General features: G+C 48.6%; 1 protein-coding gene across 12 annotated transcripts in view; it reads left to right on the forward strand.

Annotated features, from left to right (window-relative positions):
• The window catches only part of SGIP1 (SH3GL interacting endocytic adaptor 1), an 85,318-nt gene that overhangs the window by 21,027 nt on the left and 41,526 nt on the right, over nucleotides 1-22,765 (forward strand). For 7 of the 12 annotated variants that reach the window (XM_068140851.1, XM_068140852.1, XM_068140850.1 and 4 more), the window contains 9 exons: nucleotides 5,904-5,967; nucleotides 11,112-11,136; nucleotides 12,489-12,566; nucleotides 13,853-13,909; nucleotides 14,705-14,759; nucleotides 16,553-16,728; nucleotides 20,077-20,088; nucleotides 21,312-21,323; nucleotides 22,388-22,412. In XM_068140851.1, the coding sequence (XP_067996952.1) occupies nucleotides 5,904-5,967; nucleotides 11,112-11,136; nucleotides 12,489-12,566; nucleotides 13,853-13,909; nucleotides 14,705-14,759; nucleotides 16,553-16,728; nucleotides 20,077-20,088; nucleotides 21,312-21,323; nucleotides 22,388-22,412 (504 nt within the window). The remainder of the gene's footprint in view (nucleotides 1-5,903; nucleotides 5,968-11,111; nucleotides 11,137-12,488; nucleotides 12,567-13,852; nucleotides 13,910-14,704; nucleotides 14,760-16,552; nucleotides 16,729-20,076; nucleotides 20,089-21,311; nucleotides 21,324-22,387; nucleotides 22,413-22,765) is intronic. The other 5 variants (XM_068140857.1, XM_068140858.1, XM_068140861.1 and 2 more) reach the window with 2 other exon arrangements.

The raw sequence follows: 22,765 nt of genomic DNA on the forward strand, positions 1-22,765 counted from the left end.
TCCCTTCCAACCCAACCCATTCTGTGATTATCTAAAATACTAATGCCTTTCTCTCAGATACCATTTTTTGTGGTGGTGGTTGTGGTTTGTTTGGGTTTTTTGGTTTGTTTTGGTTGTTTGTTTTTTTTTTTTTTTTAATATTAGAGGTTAAAAAAGAGATTAATAGTAAATAAAGGTGAATAATGTCCCACTCATCTAGAGCCATTTGTGTTTGAAAGATCTCCAACCCACGGTGGTTGGCTCAGCCTGGGCTTGTGGCTACTCTGATCCTTTGAGTAAGAGTCATAGAATGATGTGGGTTGGAAGGGTCCTCTGGGGATCACCTGGTGCGACCCACAAAGCCATTTACCTTAGTGAGGACTGCACGTGAAGTTGTTTGGCCTTGGAGAGGTTGGTGGCTTTCCCCATGTTTGGCCTCTGGGCAAGGCTGTTTATGGGGCTGTTGCCATGTGGGTAACAGGACCAAAACAATTCTGGGCTGTCATTGCATGAAGCTCTTTGAGGAACAGCTGCTGAGAAGGCATCAGAGATGGCATCAAATGTATCAGCTGCAGGCATTTTGGTCTAATCTCTCTTCCAGAAGAGGGAAGTCCCACTGGTGCTTGAGCAGGATGCATGAGTATGGTATTTGGTGCTGCTGTCTTCTCCGGCTCATGCACGTGGTGGGGTCCCTTACTGGTGCTACTGTACTCCTTCCAAGAGCACAAACTAAACCTCTGCTGAGGCCTTTCCTGGATGGACATCAGGGACAACCCACCTGTGCTTTAGCTGGGCACTAACTGTATGGGATGAAATCAGCCGTTGATCTTCCAGACAGCAGCAAGGAAGTATGATAGCTGCTGGTGGAATGGCTTTGGTGCTACAAAACCAATAAAGCTTGAGCTTTGTGCAGTTTTAAAGCGAGATTAAAATGGAGCTGGGCAGGCTGTAGAGGTGGGTCCTGCCCTGTGTTTTGGATGTGACAAAAGGGAGAACACTTCAGGAATGTAAATAAGGACTTCTGTGACCCTTAATATTGTCTACTTAAGTGGATTAGCATTTCAGGCACAAACTTGAACATAAGAACTTCCATCTAAACATGAGAAGGAACTTCTTTAAGGGTGCTGGAGCACCCTGGAACTACCCAGGGAGCTGGTGGAATCCCCATCTCTGGAGACCTTCAAAATCCACCTGGAAGTGTTCCTGTGTGACCTTCTCTGAACCTGCCTTGGCACAGGAGTTTGACTCCAACTCCAGAGGTCTGGGACCTCCGTGAGATTTATTAGGATTCTTCTAATGTAGGAGGTCTCCAGGGTGAATGGATGGGGAGAGGGCTAAGGAGGTTACACCCACAGGGGTTTAAATCCTTCTCTGATCCAGGTATGACATCATCCTAATCTTTATCATACTGCCACTTATGGTGGACCTTGACTGACTCTTCTGGTAGCCCTGCAGCTATGGGGTTTTGATGGCTGAAGGTTCTGGCACTGCTGGGCAGTTAGTGTGGGTCAATGGAGATGTATTCCCAGTGTGACCTGTGAACCAAAGCGGGGTGCCTCAGGGCTTTAGGAAACCCTTCCCAGGTTCAGCAGCATGCAGATCACAGAATGTTGGGGATTGGAAATGAACTCTGGAGATCCTTGCCCTGACAGAGCAGGATCTAGCACAGGTTGTACAGGAATGCATCCAGGCAAGGCTTGAAGGTCTCCAGTGAAGGAGGCTCCACAATGTCTTTGGGCAGCCTGCTGTGAACCTTGCAGTGAAGAAGTTCCTTCTCATGTTGAGGTGGAACTTCCTGTGCTGCAGTTTACATCCATTGCCCCCTGCCCTATCAGAGGGCACAAGTGAGCAGGGGCTGTCCCTTCCTCCTTGACACCCAGCCCTCAGATATTTTATGTACATTTATTAAAGCCTCTCTGTGTTTTCTCCTCTCCAGACTAACCAGCCCCAGGTCTCTCAGCCTTTCCTCATACGGCAGTGCTCCAGTCCCTTCTTCATCCTTGTACCCCTGTCTAGCCCCAGCCAGAGACCTGCAAGGAGATAGGTCTAGAGGGGCAAGTAGAAGCTAGGTGTCTTGCCTAGGTGTGCCATGAGATGCTGGGCCCAGGGTGGGGATAGGAGTGGGCTGTCTCTGGGTGACATATACAGTCCCTCATGCTGGTGTCACCCAGTACTGCTATCACAGGCTGATGCAGCTCTCGGGGCCTTCCTGCCACAGATGGTTTTGGATCCAGTACCCAATGTGTCTTGATAGGGAGAGGTGGGTTTTGATCTCCGTGTTGGGTGCTGCTTTATAGAGCATCACACCAGTGGTGGTTTAGCTCCTCCCTGCTCCCGTGATGCTCCACATGGATATTGCTTGACTTGCTTCCTTCATGCCCATCTTTCTGCTGCCTCACTGCCTCTTCTCTGCTTGCTTTCCCACTTGACATCACCTCTTCTCTTCCAGCATTACATCTCTCTTGTCCTATGATGGACCCATAGTGCTTCCATGTGGCATTCCCTCTGTGGACAAGGTCTCATTGGTATCTTTAATTAGGATGATTCTTACCAGGACAGGTTTTATGGTTCTTCAGCTCCTAAAACCAGCTGAAGTGAGATTTTAGGACCAGAGCATGAAGTCCTCTTCCATGCACAACCTTCAGCTCTGTCCCTGCACCATCAGATGGGATATTTTCAACAGCTCTCCAGGCTGGGGTTGACCATGGCAAGAGAGACATGAGCTCCTCTGGGCTGCAGCCACCCAAAAGCAGAGCTATCCTGGGAAATCACTGTGTTGTCACCATCAGGGCAACAACTAGTACCTGGCATGGGTGGTGGGCTTTGTTAGGGGGCCTGCTCCTGCATCTCCAAAAGAGGCTTCTATTTTTTTCATTCTGCTTTTCCTAAAGATCTCTTTCTCCCCTCAGTCACGACCATCTGAAGCAGATGGTGGGGCTGTTATATAACTGAGCAGCAGAAGACTTCCTTACAGAATTCACCCAAATTGGGTGCTGCTTCAGAGCAGACTAAACAGCCCTTCCTTTTGGGGGTTTTCAACCTTCCTTGTTCTGCTTTGAGTTTGGAGGAGGAAGTTATTCTGAGGAGGTGAGGTCAATGGAAACCTTCTTCTGTTATTAATAACTTGTTTGAGTCTCAGAGCTGTTGTAGGGAAGCTGAAAGATGAAATATAGTAAAAGCAAAGCTGTCCACACGAGGTTGCATGATGAGCTCATGGGGTTCAGCATCACTCTCGGCTGCTGGAGGTGTATGGATCCCAAAAGGGACTCCTTCACCCCTGATGGTGTGATGCCTGCTTTGGGAAGAGGAGAGAAGTGCACTTGGTGTGATTTTTATTGGTTTTTATTCCCGCCCCACCCCCCCAGAGCAGTTCCTTTGTTTCCCATTTCACAAGGCAAAATGTCCAACCTGAAAGGTCCATGAGCAGCACCAAGGAGACGTGGTGGAGCCTCTCTTGATCCTAACCCAACTGGCTTGTTAATAGTGTTGGCTCACAAAATCTACTCAACCACAGGGTGCTGAGAGTCTGAAGGCCCCTTCTGTATTTGGATAATATAATTTAAATCCAATGGTAGTTAATTAAACAAAGTAAGTTGAGAGTTCTTAGAGCGCTGGAGCCCTGGAACAGGCTGCCCAGAGAGGTTGTGGACTCTCTGGGGAAATTTCAAAGCCACCTGGACATTGTGATGCTGGACAAGCTGTTGTGGGTTCCCCTGATTTAGCAGGGGGCTTGGACTGGGTGATCTCCAGAAGTCCCTTGCAACACCCAATCCTAGCATGGTAGGGGTTGGATGTTTTAGTTGATGTCAAGAAGAGGAGGATGTTCCTGAGAAAATAATTTCAGTTCAAGGGCATGTCCAGAGTATGAGGCAGACCAAAGATGCCAAATCTCCCCCAAAACACCAATGGGATGGACTATGCTGGAGCACACAGCTCCTAGGATGAGTGCTCCCATGTTCCTGGGATCTCCAGAGCTGATTCCAAGTGAGCTAAGCTGGCTTTAGACAAAACGTTTGATGCTGAGGGTGGTGAGACCCTGGCCCAGGTTGCCCAGAGATGTGGTAGATGCCCCATCCCTGGAACCATTGCAGGTCAGGTTGTTTGGGGCTCTGAGCAACCTGCTCTAGTTGGGAATGTCCCTGCTGACGGCAGGGAGGTTGGGCTGGAGGACCTGTACAGGTTCCTTCCACCACAAAATACTTTGATTTCATGAAGGATCTGCTGTAGTTCCTGCATGCAGCTGTGCCTGACCCACAGTGCTTCATGTTTGGGTAACTTCCAGACCAGGAAAAGAGGGCAGAAATAGCTGCTCTAGAGTCAAGGTCCACAGTTTATATTGGCTGCTTTGGCCACCAAGATCTCTAAAATTACACCCTGACCTAAATTAATTGATTTTGTGCCCCTGGCAGCAATTGCATGGGGAGTGTCCAGCATGACAACAACTTCCAGCTGCAGCCAGGTCTCAGAAACTGAGCTAGGTGGTAGAAAATTAATATGCAGGAAAAGTGTCCAGTCAAGGGGAAATGTGGGGTTTGAAATGCTCCAAATCCTTTCCTCGGTGTGCTTGCCGCACAGGTCATTAAAAACCCATCTCCTGGATAGTTCTTAGGCTGCAAAGGGGAGAAACTTGGATAGATTTGCTATCCTACATTGATATTTTTTTTTTTTAGAAGTCATGTGATGGTGGCCCCTGCCCTGACAGATTCCATGGCTTCCAAGGCTCCTGGAGCATCCCACTTCCCAGGCAGCTCCAGCATCTTGTGACAGGATGAGCAGGAATGGCTTTGAGCTGGAGGAGGGGAGATTCAGACTGGAGATTAGGAAGAAATTCTTTGCACTGAGGGTGGTGAGACACTGCAACAGGTTGCCCAGGGAGGTTGTGGATGCCCCCTCCCTGGAAGTGTTCAAGGCCAGGTTGGATGGAGCCTTGAGCAACCTGCTCTATGGAAGGTATCCCTTGGTTGGAATTAGATCATCTTTAAGGTCCCTTGCAACCCAAACCATTCTATGACCATTGTTACCAGACATCATTTTAAGCAGTGTGCTGGCCAAGAATCATTGCAGAAAATACCCGACCTCATGGTTAAAACTCTTTGGTTGGGTTGTTTTTACACTAAGGAGAGGTTTTCCCACCATTTGTTGATACCCACCTCCAACATCACAATGAGCTCTGTAATTAAGAGCATAAGCTTGGCAACATTAACTGTGAAATATGTTGTCACATGCTGAGAGCAAGCTAATAAGTGCTAAGTGAACAAATAGAAGCCATGAGCAAACATCCACACTACCTGCAAAGGCCTGCTGGCCTTTTCTAGGGCTTGGGTCTTTCTTTTGAAGCTTACTCACAGATTGGGTTGGAAGGGACCCTCAAAGGTAGTCTTGTCCCTGTTGACTGCAGGGGGTGTTGGACATCTCCAACTAGATCAGGCTAGCCAGGGTCACACCAAGTCTGATCTTGAATGTCTCCAGAGATGGAACCTCAACTACCTCCTTGGGCAACCTGCTGCCGTGTTTCACCACCCTCATTGTGAAGAACTTCCTGCTGATGTCCAACCTGAGACTCCCTTGCTCCAGTTTCAAACCATTGCCCCTTGTCCTATTACCACAGACCCTTTTAAACAGTCCCTCCCCAGCCTTGCTGTAGGCCTCCTTCAAATGTTGAAATGCAACTCTAAGATCTCTCCAGATCCTTGTCTTCTCCAGCTGTACAACCCCAACTCTCCCAGCCTGTCTTTGCAGGCCCTCCCTTGGACCCACTCCAGCAGGCTTATGTGTCGTGTTTGGGGTCCCAGAGCTGGACATGGGACTCCAAGTGAGGTCATTGATGAATTACAGTTGACCAAGGGCATGAAGAACCTTTTGGAGTGTTGATGTGAAATATAATATTAATATTGTGTTCTAATTTTATTTCTTTCTCTCTCCAGGATTGAAAAAACGTACAAGGAAGGCCTTTGGTATACGCAAGAAAGAAAAGGACACTGACTCCACGTAAGTGATGGAACTGTTAGCTTGGAAAAGGGCAGGGATGACATCCAGGAGGATCTTGACGTGATTGAGAAGTGGGCTGGTGCAAACTGTATGAGGCTCAACAAGTCAAAGTGCAAGGTCCTGCATCTGAGTAGGGCCAATCCTAGGCACAAATCTAGGCTGGGTGCAAAGTGGGTTGAGAGGAGCCCTGAAGAAAAATACCTGGGGGTTGTAATGGGTTGGGGCAGACCCCCTCCCCACCATGCGCAGAAATAACGACTCAGATTGCAACAGTGATGGAAAGTTTAAATAGAGAACAGTGAGTGTGTACAAAAAAACAAGCATAGTGACAAGAGAGAGACCAAAATACACCTAGAAAGATCCCATCCCCACCTGAGGGTGCACCCAAGACCCCCAGGGCTCCTCCTTCTCCCCCTCCCCCCCACTGCTAGGCTAGTCTCAGTTGGCCAGATCTGAGACTGCCCATCCCCCTGTGGCCTTGGGCCTAGCCAGGCCCATGGCTAGGAGATATCTCCCCCAGTTACCGGGTGTTGGAGAGGAAGGAAAAGAGGACGTGCCAGACCCTGCACTGGACTTTATAGTGGTGCAGGAATTATGGGAATGGAATACCTGGTTTCCTGTGACTACCCCCTGGGCTGCGCCCACCCCTTGGGACCTCTCAGGTGTGGTCTGTGCAGTGGCATCCGGGCCAGCACCCAGCCTAAACCACCACAGGGGTGTTGGCTGATGAGAAGCTCACCATGAACCAGCAGTGCCCTCATGCAGACCAGAAGGCAACCATGTCTTGGGCTGCCATGAAGATGATCCAAGGGCTGGAGCACCTCTGCTGTGAGGATATGCTGAGGGTGCCGGGGTTGTTCAGCCTAGAGAAGAGAAGACTCCAGGAGTCCCTGGAGCTGCCTTCCAGTACCAGAAAAGAACCTATGGGAAGGCTGGAGAGGGACTTCTCATAGGGGTGCCTAGTGACAGGACAAGGGGAATGGTTTTATGCTGAGGGAGAGTAGGTTTAGACTGGATCTTGGGAGGAAGTTCTTCAGTTAAAAGGGTGGTGAGGCACTGGAATAGGTTGCCCAGAGTGGTTGTGGATGCCTCCTCCCTGAAGGTGTTTAAGGCCAGATTGGATAAGGCTTTAGTCAACCAAGTCTAGTTGAGAGATGTCCCTGCCCATGGCAGGGAGATTGGAGTAGATGATCTCTGAGGTCCCTTCCTACCTGAGCCATTTTATGATCATCCAGTCCAACCATTAACCCAGTTCTACCATGTCTGCTGCTAACCCAAATCCAAAGGGGGAGATATCAAATTCTTAGTGTTCAATGAGACATGAACCACATCAATGCATAATCTTGGTCCCAGAAAACTGCTGTCTGCTGCCAGAGGTGAGACAACAGAGCTGGCAACAGCCTTTAGACCACAGCAGGCTCAGAGTGTTGGAAATCAACCTGTTGTGGGCAAAGAGGAGATTGGTTCTTGAGAAGTGGGCATCAAATCTTTCAAAACCTTGAAGATTTGGCCTCAGATGTGAAGTATTTTGTGGATGACTCAAGTTCAGACAAGATGGTGATGGTGAGATAAAATGGGCAAAGATGCCACCTGGGTTCAGTGAAGGTCAATCAACAAGGATAATCAGCCATTGAAATCTCCTCAGGGACATGGTGCAACCTCCAGCGCTGGACACTTTTGAGATTCACTGGACAGGGTGCTGGGCCATCTTGTCTAGACCATGCTCTTCCCAAGAAAGGTTGGAACAGAAGATCCCTTCCAACCTCTGATTTTGTTATGATACTGGGGAGAAGGTCATGCCAGCATGCCATGGCAGGAAGGAGGTTGGTCCATCACAGGTTTTTGTCATCCCTGATCAAGCCTTGTAGTAATTTTAAGTTGTTTCCCTTCCTACCCATAGTGGCCAACAAATGAGGTGTTTCCTTTGTGGCTCTGCAGAGAAACCCAAGCTGGTTCTCTCTGTGCTCACAAGCTACTGCCACAGTTGATCAGAAGAAAATTACTCCTTTGGGACTTCCAGCAGATTAATCTCTGCCCAAACTACTGATCTGCCCATCTGCTGAGATCTTTTGAGATGCAAATTTGGTTTTAAACAGATGCCAGTGCATGAGCCTGTTGTTGCAGTGAAGGCTTGGGGTGGTGAGGGTGAAAGGGATTGCTTTGGCTGCTGCAAGAGATGCATTTGCTTCCTGGGAAAACATCTGGTGGGTGTTTTCTCCCCACATCTGGTGGGCGTTCTCTCCCCAGGAGAGAACATCTGCCAGGAGATGCAGTGCACAGGTGAAGAACTACTGGTGAGGTGCTGAGCCCATGCCAGGGAGGATGCTCAGCTGTCACCAGTGTGACTTTGGAGTAGATATCCACAAGCTGGAAATTGAGTGGGGTTAAGACAGTGGGAAGCCCTGCTCCCACACCTCATCCAGGTGGCACAACAGAAACTGTGGGTTTGTTTTGGGTTTTTTACCATTTTGTCTTGCTTGGCTTTGCTTTCCTGAGCTATTTGATATCTCAGAAGTGGTTGGTGAGGTTTTTCATGTGAAGCACTGCAGGTCCGACCACATTCCCAGAGCCCAACTGAACTAGCTACAAAAGGGCTCAAAAGCATGGAGAGACATGGAGTACATCCCAAAAGAGATGCAGCACCAAGCTATTGTCCTGTTGGCAGGGAGGGGATTGCTCCAGCAGCTGGGCAAGCTGTAGGTCAGTCAGGAGCTCCAGCCTGAATCACAGAATTCTTTTGTTCAGAAAAGACCTCTAAGATCATCAAGCCCAACCATCAACCCAACATGATTGTGGCCATTAAACCATGTCCCAGAGCGCCATGGATTTGAACACCTCCAGAAATGGTGACTTCACCACCTCCCTGGGCAGCCTGTTCCAATGCCTGACCAATGTTTCAGTTCCTCAACTCTCATCTAATTTATCAGAAGGATGAGTAGGAAAGAGGCTGCTTTGCATCCTCCTCTTCTGCTCATGGAAAATCAGTGGAGCCAAGTCTAGGTCCTGCTTGTAGTCAGCACCATGATTTCCATGCTGGTTTACAGCAACCTGCTCTTCCCAGAGGCTGGAGAAGCTGATGGTGCCTGGAGATAATGAATCCTGGGACATTTGTGGTGGTAACAAGCTCACAGAAACGCCACTGTGGAGGAAAAGCTGCAATTAGCAAGCAGCAGTGATTAGCACGTCATGGGGTCATGGCACGGTCACTGCCCTTGGGTGGCTTTAAGTGCTCTCCAAATCCCTTGTCTGCAGCTAGTGTGTAGCTTGAAGCGGTGAGGGCTGATGGATTCAGATAGACCTCTGGTCACACCTTGTCACAGATGAGCTGCTGTAGTCCCAGGAGATGGTGGTGGGTGCCACAAAGTGGGGTCTTCTGAGCTGGTGCCTGGGTTCTGGCCTCTCAGAGGAGGTCACAATAGTAATGTGAGGGTGGCAGCCCGCTGCTGTGAGGTCAGGCTGAGAGAATTGAGTTTATTCAGCCTGGAAAATAGAAGGCTCCATGGAGGCTTTCTGGTAGCCTTTCAGTGCTTCAAGGGGCCCATCAGAAAGCTGGGGACAGACTTTTGAGCAGGGCCTGCTGTGACAGGACGCAGGGTGATGGTTTGAACTCAAAAGAGGAAGATTCAGACTAGAGCTAAAGGAGAAATGTTTGACACTGGGGGTGGAGAGAGCCTGGTCCAGGTTGCCCAGAGAAGTGATAGATGTCCCATCCCTGGAACCATTGCAGGTCAGGTTGTCTGGGGCTCTGAGCAACCTGCTCTAGCTGCAGCTGTCCCTGCTGACTGCAGGGAGGTTGGAATAGATGACTTTTAAAGGTCCCTTTCAAACCAACCAGTCTGCAGTTCTATGGAATTTGCGGGAGCTGCAGTGCAGTGGTGAAGGACCTGCCAGCCCTTCCTTCCACCAGTTGTGAGTCACCACAGCCACTTCTGGCTGGATTTTCAGGAGGTGACATTCCTTGTGCATAAAGGGAGCATGGAAGCAAAGAAGATCTTTGCTGCTTTCAAAGAATGTTGGAAGTCTTTGCACCATGAGATGAAACATGAGATGAGAGGTGGACACCTATGAACAGGGGGAAGTTCCCCAAGAGGCCATTGTTCTCTGTTAAACCAGTGCTGCATGAGCAGATGTTAACTGGTGGCAAATTTTTGGCAGTGCTCAAAAATGGGAAGTGGAGGAGCATGACTGGTTGTTCCTCAACATATCTGTCCTTCCGTAAATAACTTGGCATCCTCAGAGCACCTTCAAACGTGGCTGCTGAGCCTGCTGCGCCGTTGGCTGTGACTGAGGTCCAAATCCCATAAGTAGCTGGGGATTAGGATCCCTGAGGAGGCTCATCAGTTTTCAAATCCCTTCAAGAGAAAATTGGCTCCTTCTGGTAGAAGGAAAAAAACCTCCAAATGACTTTGTGTGATTTTATTTTATTGTCCTCCACAAGATGGGCTTTGGCCATGGAGGGGTGCAAGGAGGAGCCAGCCCAGTTCAGAAGAAGTGCAGACTGGTTTGGGTTGGAAGGAAGCTTTAAAGGTCATGTAGTCCAATCCTGCTGCAGTGAGCAGGGACATATGCAACCAGAGCAGGTTGCTCAGTCCCATCAAGCCTGACCTTGAATGTCTACAGGGATGGGGTCTCCACCATCTCTCTGGGCAACTTGCTTCACTGTTCCACCACCCTCACATTAAAGGACTTCTTCTTAATGTCTTCATCCCTGGAGACATTCAAGGTCAAACTTGATGGTGCCATGAGCAACCTGCTCTAGGTGAAGATGTCCCTGCTGACTGTAGGGGGATTGGACAGGATGACCTTCCATCCTGATGCATTCTGTGATGTTCGTCAACTGGAAGAGGTCAATCAGCCTCAGGAACACTTTATTTACTAATAAATATAAAACATCATCTGATGGTGGTGGTGGTGACCCTGCAGTGTTGGGTCACAAGTTGGACTAGATGATCTTGGAGGTCTCTTCCAACCAAAGGAAGGAATGGTTTTGAAACCCTTCTGTGGGTTTCACATGTGGCAGGTAATTCACATCTGACATCATCAAGCCCATTGCTGATGTAGATTCCTTAAGGAAACCATTTCCACAAGTTACTCAGGAGTGGTTTGGGCTCTAACATGGATGCTTTGCTTTCTGTTCCTTGCAGAGGTTCGCCGGACAGGGACGGCATTGTAAGTATGGCATGAACCTTGGCCCTCTCCTCTTGCAGCCCTTTGAATGCTTGTCCCTCCATCAGCACTTCGTGAACCATCTTTTCCTTTCTGTTTAATATAGAAAACAACTTTCAAGGAGGAAACAAAAATGTTCAAATTAATGAGATTCTGGGGGGTCCATAACATCCAGATAAATGATGAGATGGACACATCTGAGGAGTGCTGGGGGCAGAAGGACCAGGTGTCCTGCTAAACCCTCTCAGCTCTCCACATCCTCATTTCCACTCCTGCTAATTGGCTTGGGTCAGATTTGTGGTGTGATGAGTGAAGGGGAAATTGCCAGAACAGCTGTTTCCAGGAGCTGTTCTTGTTTTCTGTATTAAGCTGAAAATGAGGAGCTTCTTGTCTCTTGAATTATTGCTGCTTTTCTTTACGGTGCTAGATAGTGATGCCCCTGCTAAATCCAGGTAGCAGATGGACCACTTTGGACTTCAGATGGTCTCCTTTAGCTGTTTGGTATCTATGTTGTCAATAAGCATGTTGGGTTCAGACTGGGACTGTGCTGGTTGTTATTTCTTGAGCAAAATCAGATGTCAGAAGCTCATCTTGAAATGAAAAAATGAGACTTAATGAGGCTGGGCAGGGAGAGTGGTAGTGGAGGTCTCTTACAAAGCCCTACAAAAAATGGGCTGCTAAATTGTGTAAGGAAATCACTTTTTGGTTTTCCACATCTGACCCAAGATCCTTGACTCTGGTCTTAAGAAATTGGGATTAAAACAGGGTCTGCAGCTCAGGTAGTACTTTAACCATGGCTCTATTCAGCAGTCATAAATAACTCCAATCCAAGGAGCAGCCTGGAGCTGTTCCCTCCATGGCTATAAGTGATGTGGGCAACCTTTTCCTACCAGGAATGGACACAAAGACCTCAAGGGAGCTCCTTAGACTTGTTGTCTAAGCTTGGTGCAGAGAAAAGTCTCCAGTGCTCCAGCAAGCTGAGTCATAGATTCATTTTGGTTGGAAAAGACCTTGAAGATCATCGAGTCCAACCATAATGATGTAGAAATGCAATTTAGGGGTGGGGCAGGGTGGGATATGCTGAAGATGAGGAACATATTGGAGAATGGAGATGTTTGATATTCTTATCTTTGAAGCCCCTGGTGGGGCTATGAGGCAAATCCTCTGACTGCTGAATAGACCCCCACCCTGTTACACCGCCCCCCCCCCCCCCCCATAAACCCTGTGCTTGCTCCTAATGGAGCCATGTTAATTTCAGTTTTCTTGTGTTTGCTAATTCCTTATTTTTCTTTGTTTAAAACCCCACCCACTTGACACTTTAACCCTCTTTCTGCCAATCCCCCAATCCCTTCCAGCCTCCCAGCCCTCAACCCAATGAGCCACCTTGCAATAGCAAACCTGAGAGTGTGCGTGAAGGAGGAAAAAAAAATGCGGTAAGGAAAACCTTCTAGCTAAGGGTTGGTCAAAACCAGTGAGTCGTCCTCCAGCCTGGCTTTCAGAAGCAGGAGAACATCAGCCAGGTTCAGGCAGGTTCAATGGAAATGGGGTTAAAGATGAACAGATTGGAAAACACCTTTTTTTGGGTAGGTTGGATAGAAATGGGGCTAAAAATTAATGGATTGAGGTTGAGCCCCCATCCCTGTAGACATTCAGAGTAAAGCTTGATGGGGCTCTGAACAGCCTGATCTAGTTGGAGATGTCCCTTCTCGCTGTAGGGGGGTTGGATGAGGTGACCTTTGAGGGTCCCTTCCAACCCAATGAATTCTGTGATTCTGTGAAAAGCAGAAATTCTGTATAACGTCATCTGGAATCTGATTCTTCACTCTCATACCTCTAATGGGGCTCTTCTTGGGCAGTGTCATGTGGACCATGGGGTGAAACAGGGAGAATACTGGTGGCCTCATCCAACCCCAGGATGATGCATTAGATCCCTGGTAGCATGCTGGGGTGGTTGGTGCTACCTCTGGCAGCAAAAGGGAACTGGGTTATTTAATGTAGGTGCCCGAAATGGAGAACCCAACCTGACTTCAGTCCCCTGGCAGCATTGATTGCTGGCCACGGTGGTCACCAAGAGCTTTAGGTGGGTTTTGGATGCCCAGAGCAGACCATCAAAGGATTCTGCAGGTGTTGGGTGCCCAAAACCTCCTTCCAAAGCAACCCCCCCCTTGATGCAAAGCAGCAATAACCTGTGTGTGTCGTCAGTGTGTGTTGTGACGTGCACTAACCATATCTCAGCTGGGTCACCTCTCACTGCTGCAACCCAACTTCACCGCAGGCTGAAGCCATAACCCTCAGCTTGCTCTGCAGGTGGTTTGGTTGCTGGATAACCAAGGCTCAGTCCTTCTTTCAACATGTTCTGGGGAAGGTGTTGATCTCCTGACAAACAGTGATGCTGTCTGTACTCAGTGGGCATCTCCTCATGGGTTGGAACATCCCAGCACATGGAGAAATGGCTGTTTGGTTCCTCTTCCTTTCAGAAATGTTGTATGTTCAGCTAATGAATGTTAAAAAAAAACCCACCAAAACCTCTTTTTGTGTTCTGGTGGTTCCAGAAATGGGGAATGCTGTTGGGTATGGCTGCTGTGGAGGTGCAGAGCAGCTCTCTGGAGTGCCTGCAGCTCCAGCCATTCCAAGTAGCATCCCAGTTAGGTCTATGATACAATATGTCCTTGCTTCCTTCATTTCAAATGTGGACATTTTCTTTTCCAATGTGTTGCAGAAGAAAACAAATGGAGCTCCAAATGGATTTTATGCAGAGATTGACTGGGACAGATATGTAAGTGTCCTGTGAGTCGTTCTCTTCACCTAGCACCCCTGAAGCTCATGATGGGGACCTGGGTTGTGCTCCCATGTCACCATTTTGGCTTTCTGGGTGTCTGTTTTGGGTGGTGTCCAGGTGCTAGTAGTGTCCAGATATGTATTTTATATCTGCAATGTCCCTGGAGATATTCAAAGTCAAACTTAACAGGGCCCTGAGCAACCTTGATCCAGCTGGAGATGGCCTTGCTCACGGCAGGGGGTTTGGACAAGATGAACTTTGAAGGTCCCTTCCAACCCAATGCATTCTGTGATTCTATATTAACAGAAAAAAGTGGCTCTGATGTCTTCAAGGTGAGGAGAGCAGTGCCCAGGCACACAGGACATTGCCCCAACTGTTGATTCCAACCAAGCATTGCAAACCATCTTCTACAAAACCTGAGCACTGCAAAAACAGGCTGCCCAGGGAGGCTGTGGATGCCCCCTCCCTGGAGGTGTTCAAAGCCAGGTTGGATGAGGCCTTGAGCAGCCTGATCTAGTGGGAGGTGTCCCTGCCCATGGCAGGGGAGTTGGAATTAGATGATCTTTAAGGTCCCTTCCAACCCAAACCATTGTAATGAGGCTGGGTGCTCAGCCCCTGCTGGTGGAACCCAGTGGTTCTATCCAGCTCCAAGCTTACCAGTGGGCTTGTGCTCCATGGGGTTTTGTTGGACATCACTTCCCACAGAGGGAAAGAGCTGCTCTGTTTTTTTCAGGACTAAAATCAGCATTCATAATACTTTTGGGATTTTTTTTGTGTGTGTGTCCTCTTCAGAATTCACCTGAACTTGATGAGGAGGGATACAGCATCCGACCTGAGGAACCAGGCTATATCCTTTCCTGGTGGCTTTGTCTCTTGGCTTCCAAGCTATAAGATGAGCTGAGGTTCAATGGCAGGATGATGACTATTTGTGTTTCTTTATTGTTGTTGTTACTATTAATATTTATTTCCTTCTTTATTTTCTTTTTGAGTTTTCACTTCACAGCTCAAGTTGGCTCCCCTGAGTCAGTAGAGCAGGAGGTGATTTTAGTTGGTGTACAAGAGGTGATGGCTTCCTCTTTAAGCTAAAAGAGGGAGGTTTAGACTAGAGAGAAGGAAGATGTTATTCAAGTTGAGGGTGCTGAGACACTGTCCCACATTCCATCCATGTCCCAGTGGAGGCCAGTGACAAGTGGAGTCCCTCAGGGATCAGTCCTGGGACCTGTCTTATTCAACATCTTTGTGGGGGACATGGACAGTGGCATTGAGTGCACCCTCAGCAAGTTTGCTGATGACACCAAGCTGTGTGGTGCAGCAGACATGCTGGAGGGAAGGGAGGCCATCCAGAGGGACCTTGACAGGCTGGAGAGGTGGGCACAGGCCAACCTCATGAAGTTCAATAAGAGCAAGTGCAGGGTCCTGCATCTGGGTCGAGGCAATCCCAGGCACAAATACAGGCTGGGCAGTGACTGGCTGGAGGATAGCCCTGAGGAGAGAGACTTGGGGGTGCTGGTGGACAAAAAGCTCAACATGAGCTCTCAGTGTGCACTTGCAGCCCGCAAAGCCAATCAGATCCTGGGCTGCATCAGGAGAAGTGTGGCTAGCAGGTCAAGGGAGGTGATCCTCCCCCTCTACTCAGCCCTGGTGAGACCCCACCTGGAGTACTGTGTCCAGTTCTGGAGCCCCTATTACAAGAGGGATGTGGAGGTGCTGGAACGTGTCCAGAGAAGGGCCACGAGGATGATCAGAGGGCTGGAGCACCTCTCCTATGAGGACAGACTGAAGGAGTTGGGGCTGTACAGTCTGCAGAAGAGAAGGCTCCGAGGTGACCTAATTGTCGCCTTCCAGTATCTGAAGGGGGCCTACAGGAAGGCTGGGGAAGGACTTCTCAGGATATCAGGTAGTGATAGGACTAGGGGGAATGGAATGAAGCTGGAGGTGGGGAGATTCAGGCTGGATGTGAGGAGGAGGTTCTTCACCATGAGAGTGGTGAAACCCTGGAATGGGTTGTCCAGGGAGGTGGTCGAGGCCCCGTCCCTGGGGGTGTTTAAGAGCAGGCTGGATGAGGCTCTGTCCAGCCTGATCTAGTGTGGGGTGTCCCTGCCCATGGCAGGGGGGTTGGAACTAGATGATCCTTGTGGTCCCTTCCAACCCTGAATGAAACTATGAAACTATGAAACATTGCCCAGAGAGGTGGTAGATGCCCCATCTCAGGTACTATGCCAGATCAGGTAGTCCAGGGGTTCCATGACCCTTGCAAGGTCCTTTCTGACCTACATCACTGTATGACATAGTGGCAAAACAGAATTCCTCTCTCTCCTGCTGGTCCTCTGTGAGTGATGAGCAGTGGAGTCATGATGGAGAGGGAGCTCAGATACTGATGCAAATCACTGCTAGGTTAAACGACTGGCTTAATCTCTGTGGACACCAGTTCCCAAGTCATCTCCATAGATCAAGCACTGAAACATGGCACCGGTGCCAGGCACATCAGGAGGGTCTGCCCCTGCCCTTGGGATGAGCCTTTGATGAACACCTAAGTCTATCTCTTCAGGGAGGGTAGATCCTTTGAACACCAAGGTAGAAGGTGCCTTCAGCACGTGAACATCCTTCAGCAGAAGGAAACTTTCTTTAACTGTGCTCTACCTACCAAAGGAAAGCACTTCTACTCCTCCAGTGAATCTGAAGAGGAGGAGGAGGCACACAAGAAGTTCAACATTAAGATCAAACCTTTGCAGGCTAAGGACATCCTGAAGAGCGCAGCGACGGTGGATGAGCTCAAGGCATCTGTAGGCAACATCGCACTTTCTCCATCCCCTGTGGTGAGTCCTCAGTGTTCCCATCTCTTGCCCTGGCTGATGCTCCACAGGGTTCATCCCAAGCATGTGTGGAGCACTTCCTTAGATGCCAGCGGTGAAGTCTGTGTTGGTGTCCCTATTTATGGAGTTTAGCCTGTGTGGCTCTTGTAATAGGGCTCGAGGTAGTGATCAGGTGTAGTGCTGGGATGCTTCCACTTCAAAATATCTTGAAAATGTTCTTTTCTGCTCACAGAAGAGGACAATTGAGCTCAGAAGATACTATTCCCTTGTTTTTCCTGTTTTTCCCCATGTGATCATTGTTCAGGACACAAATTGGATGAGTGATGTTTTGACAAGGAGAGCATCTGTGGGGTGTTCCACCCTGCTGCTATGGGATGTTAGAGGGACATTTATGACCTTGGGGTCAATCAAGGCTTCCTGGAAGGAAAGGTCATCTCTCCTTAGTCCCTCCTGGTATAAATCCCATCACCCCCTAGCTCTCCTAAGGGTTGTTGAGATTTCTGTTGTCTCATCCCATTCTCTTCAGCTGTGCACAGCTTTGATTTTTGCTTCTCAGTGGATTTTGGCGTGGGCTATGGAGTCTTCAGATGAAGCTCTCTGTGATGTATAAATAGCCTGGATCTGGAGTGTGAATGAAGCTCAAACTCCAAGAAAGGGGAAGTAAAATCACTGTGCCTTATATCTTCTTCCCAAACCAACACAGCAACTTTAGCGGAAGCTTCTGCGATGAGTCATTGTCCTTGGCAATCCAAAGTCCCAGTGCCATGACTCTGCTTGACCCAGTGCTTGGTCCCTTCTAGTGATATGGTCTTCTGGGTGTATTTTGTGCTGTGAGTTTCTGGTTGTTGGTGTTGAAGGATTAGAAACCTAAGCCCTAAGAACATCTTTAAAGGCCAAGTCTATATTTGGAGTCTTATATTTAGTGTATTCTCTTTCCCTCCTTGCTTTTATTTCCATTGCTGGCAGCCCTAGGAGTGGCACCACAGGACTCCAACCCATCCCAGGGTGTGAACCTGCCACAGCTGTGGCAGAGGTGGGGAGAAGCTGCTCCTTGATCTTGTGCTGCAGCATGACAAGAAATAGAAACTAACATTGCCCTTAGTGATAAAAAAAATGAGAAATTATGGGATGGATACAGGCAGCAGCCAGCAGTCCAAAGTTCCTTGGTTTTATTCTTAATAATGCAATATCAAACCGATCTAATAATTGATATTTGATTGAAATTGATAATTAATGCTACTTGAATCCTGGGTTCAGTTTTGGACCACCCACTCCAAGAAGGACAGTAATTAAACTGGTGAAGGGTGTGGAGAACAAGGCTAGTGAGGAGCAGCTCAGTGAACTGGTGTTTGAGGCTGTTCAGCCTGGAGAAAAGGAGGCTGAGGGGAGACATTCTGGTTCTCTACAACTCCCTGAAAGGAGGTTGGAGCCAGTTGGGGGTTGGTCTCCTGTCCTAAGGAACAAGTGATAGGACAAGAGGAAACAGCCTCAAGTTGCACTGGGAAAGTTTTAGGTTGGACATGAGGAACAATTTCAACCTCAAAGTTGTCAAGGCCTGTCCCAGGCTGCCCAGGGCAGTGGTAAAGTCCCCATCCTTGGAGAGATTGAAAAGCCATGCAGAAGTGGTGCTGAAGGACATGGTGATCTGGCAGTGCTGGGTTAATGGTTGGACTTTTGATCTTAAAGTTCTCTTCCAACCAAAGATACTCTGTGAAAGAATTCAGTGATTCTGTGAGTGGTTTGCAGCAGTACATGAGAGTTGGGTTGGTGTGGTCAACAGCTCTTCTGACCTCACCTTTTCCAGGAGAGTAAGACCTCACAAGATGTGCGTTTTATTAGATGTAACATTGTGTTTTCTCTTTTTCCATGGTGTTTTTTGTGCTGAGGTCAGGGAGCGGTTCACCACCAGGTTAGGAAGGATTTAACCTGTTTGTCAGTGTGGTGTGATCCAAGTCCTGCCCTTTGGGCTCTGGGTTGTGATGGCCTGGGCTTTGCTTTGATGAAATCTCTGTTCCCAGCACTAGTCTGGGGTTGGAGTCGATACCTCCATGTAAAACAGCTCAGCTGTCTTCTGCTTCCCCCAGAAGGCTCAGGGAAAAGCCCTGTGCCAGGCTGGACAGAAGGAACCATGCTGCTTCCCCATGTTGGGACCAAAACCCAGCATATGGAGCCAAAGAGCACAGATGGGGAGGTGAGCGGTGCCATGGCCGAGCAGCCGGGTGCTCCCTGGCACACCGCATGCTGGCACGTGGCACTGGTGTCCTGGAAAGCACTGGGGCTCCAGCCAGCAGCTGCCTGGAGGAGTTGGGCATCCATAGGAGTTCTGTGCTCATTGTCTGGGTCCCTGTCCTGGGCTCATCCTTGCTCTTTGGCTGGTGGAACATTGGAATAGGTTGCCCAGGTGGTTGGTGGAGGTACCATCCCTGGAACCATTCAAGGTCAGGCTCAATGGGACTCTAAGCAACCTGCTCTACTTGGGAATGTCCTTCCTGGCTGCAGGTGGGTTGGACTAGATGACTTTAAAAGGTCCCTTCCAACCCAAACCACTCTGTCATTCTGTGAAAACCAGCTGCAAAGCTCTCCTGTGTGCTGACCTTTCCTGGAAGAGAGCAGTGGGATGGGAGATACCATGTCTATGTCCATAGGTATTGTCTTCTCTATCCCTGTGGGGTCTAAATTGTGGTGCCTTCACATGAAGACAAGAAGAAAACTGGAGATGCTACTGTAAATGGTTGCATCCTCTGCCTGAAGCTCAATGGCTCAAGTCTCATTTCTTGGGAAGTGTGGATGTGGTGGTACAACCTGTCCATGTCACATACTGTACCCATGACAAGCCACCATCTTCAGACCTCCTGTCTCTTCCTCCTGGCAGCTCCTGCTCCCTTTTCTCTTTGCACTGTAAAACCTCAGCCCTGGGAGCAAGGGATTTATAGAAGTCAGTGGGCAACATGGAGTAATATCCTGAAATTGAAGCACTTTGGGGTAAAATAAGGGTTGTGGCTCTCCTATCATGGACCCTACCAAGAAATGAAGAAGGCTGGAGAATGACCTTTGCTTATAGCTGTCAGGGTTTGCTAAAGACAAAGCATGTGGCACTTCATAACTCAGCTCAGATGTAGGTTTTATTCCTCTATGCTGTCTCACCTGGATCTTCTTGGATGGAGGACAGCCTGGCTGGATGCTCTCATGCCTCTGCTGTGTGGTTAAGAGCTGTACACCTGATGCTTCTGGTCATCATTTAAAAACAAAACAAGCCCATCAAAACAAAAAACCAAACCAACCTCTTATTTTTTAATCCTTTGTAGAAAATCTCTTCTCATTTTCTTGTTTTATTTTCCTGCTTTCTCTCAGAGGAAAAGTCCGGTAAGAAACACACTTTTGGGGTTTTTATCTCCCTTACCTTGTTCAAACAATCTGTTTTGCATGACTCTGGAGTTGAAATGGAACTGTTTTAAGACCAGGATGGAAGAAGCTTTGAGCGACCTGTTCTAGTAGGATGGGTCCCTGCCCATGGAATGGGTGTTGGAACTAGATGATCTTTAAGGTTCTTTCTAACCCAAACTATCCCATGGTTCTATGAAATGTAAAATGCCATTCAATTCTCCTGTTTGGGAAGATAGCATGTTGGTGGTTGGACATCCTTTTCCCTTCACAGACTCATAGCAACATTCAGGTTGGAAAAGGCCCTCAGGATCACCAAGTCCAATTGATAACCCTACTCTACTAGGCTCACCCCTAAACCATATCCTTTGATTTCACTTAGAGTGTTTTAAAGTAGAGCTAGGCTGGGGGTGTAGTTTGGGTGGGTTTGGATGTGTAAGGGCATGGTTTTATCTGGGCATGTTTTAGCTACATCAAAACATACGGATGTGTAGCATCTTCTGTCACCATCGTTGTGGTCAGGCCCAGGAACAGACTGCCCAAGTCAGTGGTGGATTCACCATCAATGGAGGTGTTCAAAAAACACGTAGACATGGCACTTTGGGACATGGTTTAATGGCCGTGGTGGTGTTGGGTTGATGGTTGGACTGGATGATCTCAGAATTCTTTTCCAACAAAAACAATCCGATGATTCTACAAAAGCTATGAGAAAGCAGAAAAACTTATTAGTGGTTGATGATCTCTGGATGTGATGATGATAGCTTCTCCAAGAGGATGAAGATTTGGAGTATTCAGAGTCCAAAATGGGGAAATTCATTCATTTCAGGGGGTTTGGGTTCTCTCTCTGGACACTGCTTTCCCCTTGCTGCATCCCCCATGGCCAGGATGATCCACCAGCTGTGGAACCAAGATGTTGTCTTCCCAACAGTGGGTCACAAGTTGGTGACCCACCAGCCTGTAGGACCAAGGCATTGTGTTGCCAGTAGCAGGTCACAGCCAAGGTAATCCATTGACCCATAGTACCAAGGTGTTGTGTTCCCAGTAGTGGGTTTCAAGGGGGCAGCATGGAGGAGGAACTACTCCCAAGCAGGTCACACTGTGAAGCCATGATGGAAAGGGGTGTGATGGGCACTGGGGGAGCTGGAGTGCTGACCTGTTGCTCTCTGACCAGGTCTCTCTTCTCTTTTCCTTCTTGCTGACCGCAGCGACGCAGCCCGGTAAGCACCTACTGCTTAGGGGATGGGGGTGCTGGGGGGAAATGGGCTGTGCTGCGATTCCTGGTGAGCACAGGGGAGGGGGAGTGGGATGTCAATGCTGTTAGCCACCCTGTTGTGTGATCCCCGGTGACGGTGGAAATTCATCTCCCTCACCAATGCAGAGAGGTCTCCAATGATGGACATCCTTCATGGTTTGATCTCCATTCTCACAAACCTCCTGAAGACCTTCCTCGTGGTTTTGAGGACTCCCACTCCCCATCCCTCTCCAGCAAAACTCCCATTCTCCTCTCTGCTGCATGGTCAGGGATGGGGATTGTGGATGCTCCCTCCCTAGAAGCATTCAAGGCCAGGTTGTACAAGGCCTTGAGCAACCTGGTCTAGTTGAGAAGTGTCCCTGCCCATGGCAGGTGGTTGGAACTAGAAGGCCTTTGAGGGCCCTTCCAACATAAACCATTCTATGAGTTCTGCTACATGTGGCCATCTGTGTGTGGGGTGGCAAGAACCAGGATTTAGATTGATAAAAGTTACTTATTTGGCTTTATTTTGGGTTTATGCCACTTCCAATGGGGTGAGGGTGTCAGTGACGCCCCCACCCTCCCCCCCCCCCCCCCCCCCATAAGCCACGGGCATCAGGATGGTTGCAAAAGAAGTCCCTGGAGATGGTCAAGGTCAGATTTGATGTGGTCCAGCGCAGCCTGATCTAGTTGAAGGTGTCTGCTGACTGGGAGGGAGTTGAGCAAAATGAACTTTGAGGGTCCCTTCCAACATGAATGCAATCTGTATAGTGCTGCCAGGTGATGGCTTTAGGTAGCTCAGAAATCTTGGTGTGGGTTTTGCCCACAGATCCTCTTGGCTGGGGTTCTGCTTCCTATGTTCTGCAAGCAAATGGGATTTCACCACTCACATGTCCAGCGGGGCATCTTTCAGCCACATGCAGTAAATATCACCCTAGATAGATGTTCTTGCCACATCTGGGCTGCTTTGCTCCTCCTGTGTCCCTTCTCGGGTGACATTTGCCATGTACCCATCTCCCTGTGCTTACCTCCTTGTGTTTCTAATTCTAGGGAACGATTAAAAGGAATTTATCCAGTAAGTATGTTCTGCAGCCTTCAGGAATGATGGCTATGGCAGGGGCATGGTGGTGGTGTTTTTGGGTGGGAACAAAAAAAGGGAGTGGGTTAGGTTTGCTTTGAGGTGGTCCTAGTAGAAATGATGGCATCCAAATGTCTCCCATAAGATGACCACCAGATGAGACATCCTTGGGGTGCCCTGTAGAAACGGTGCAGCTCCCTGGTCCTAGTTCTCTACATAAACAAATAAAATCTGATTTAAAATCTACTGAAATAAATAAAATCTCAATTAAAATTCCACTTCAGGACATGGTTCAATAGCCATGGTGGTGTTAGGTCAATGATCTTGGAGATCTTTTCCAACCAAATCAA

The sequence above is a fragment of the Melanerpes formicivorus genome, unplaced genomic scaffold, assembly GCF_026170545.1.
Source record: "Melanerpes formicivorus ecotype bairdi unplaced genomic scaffold, bMelFor1.0.p_v2 SCAF_7, whole genome shotgun sequence".
NCBI lineage: Eukaryota > Metazoa > Chordata > Aves > Piciformes > Picidae > Melanerpes > Melanerpes formicivorus.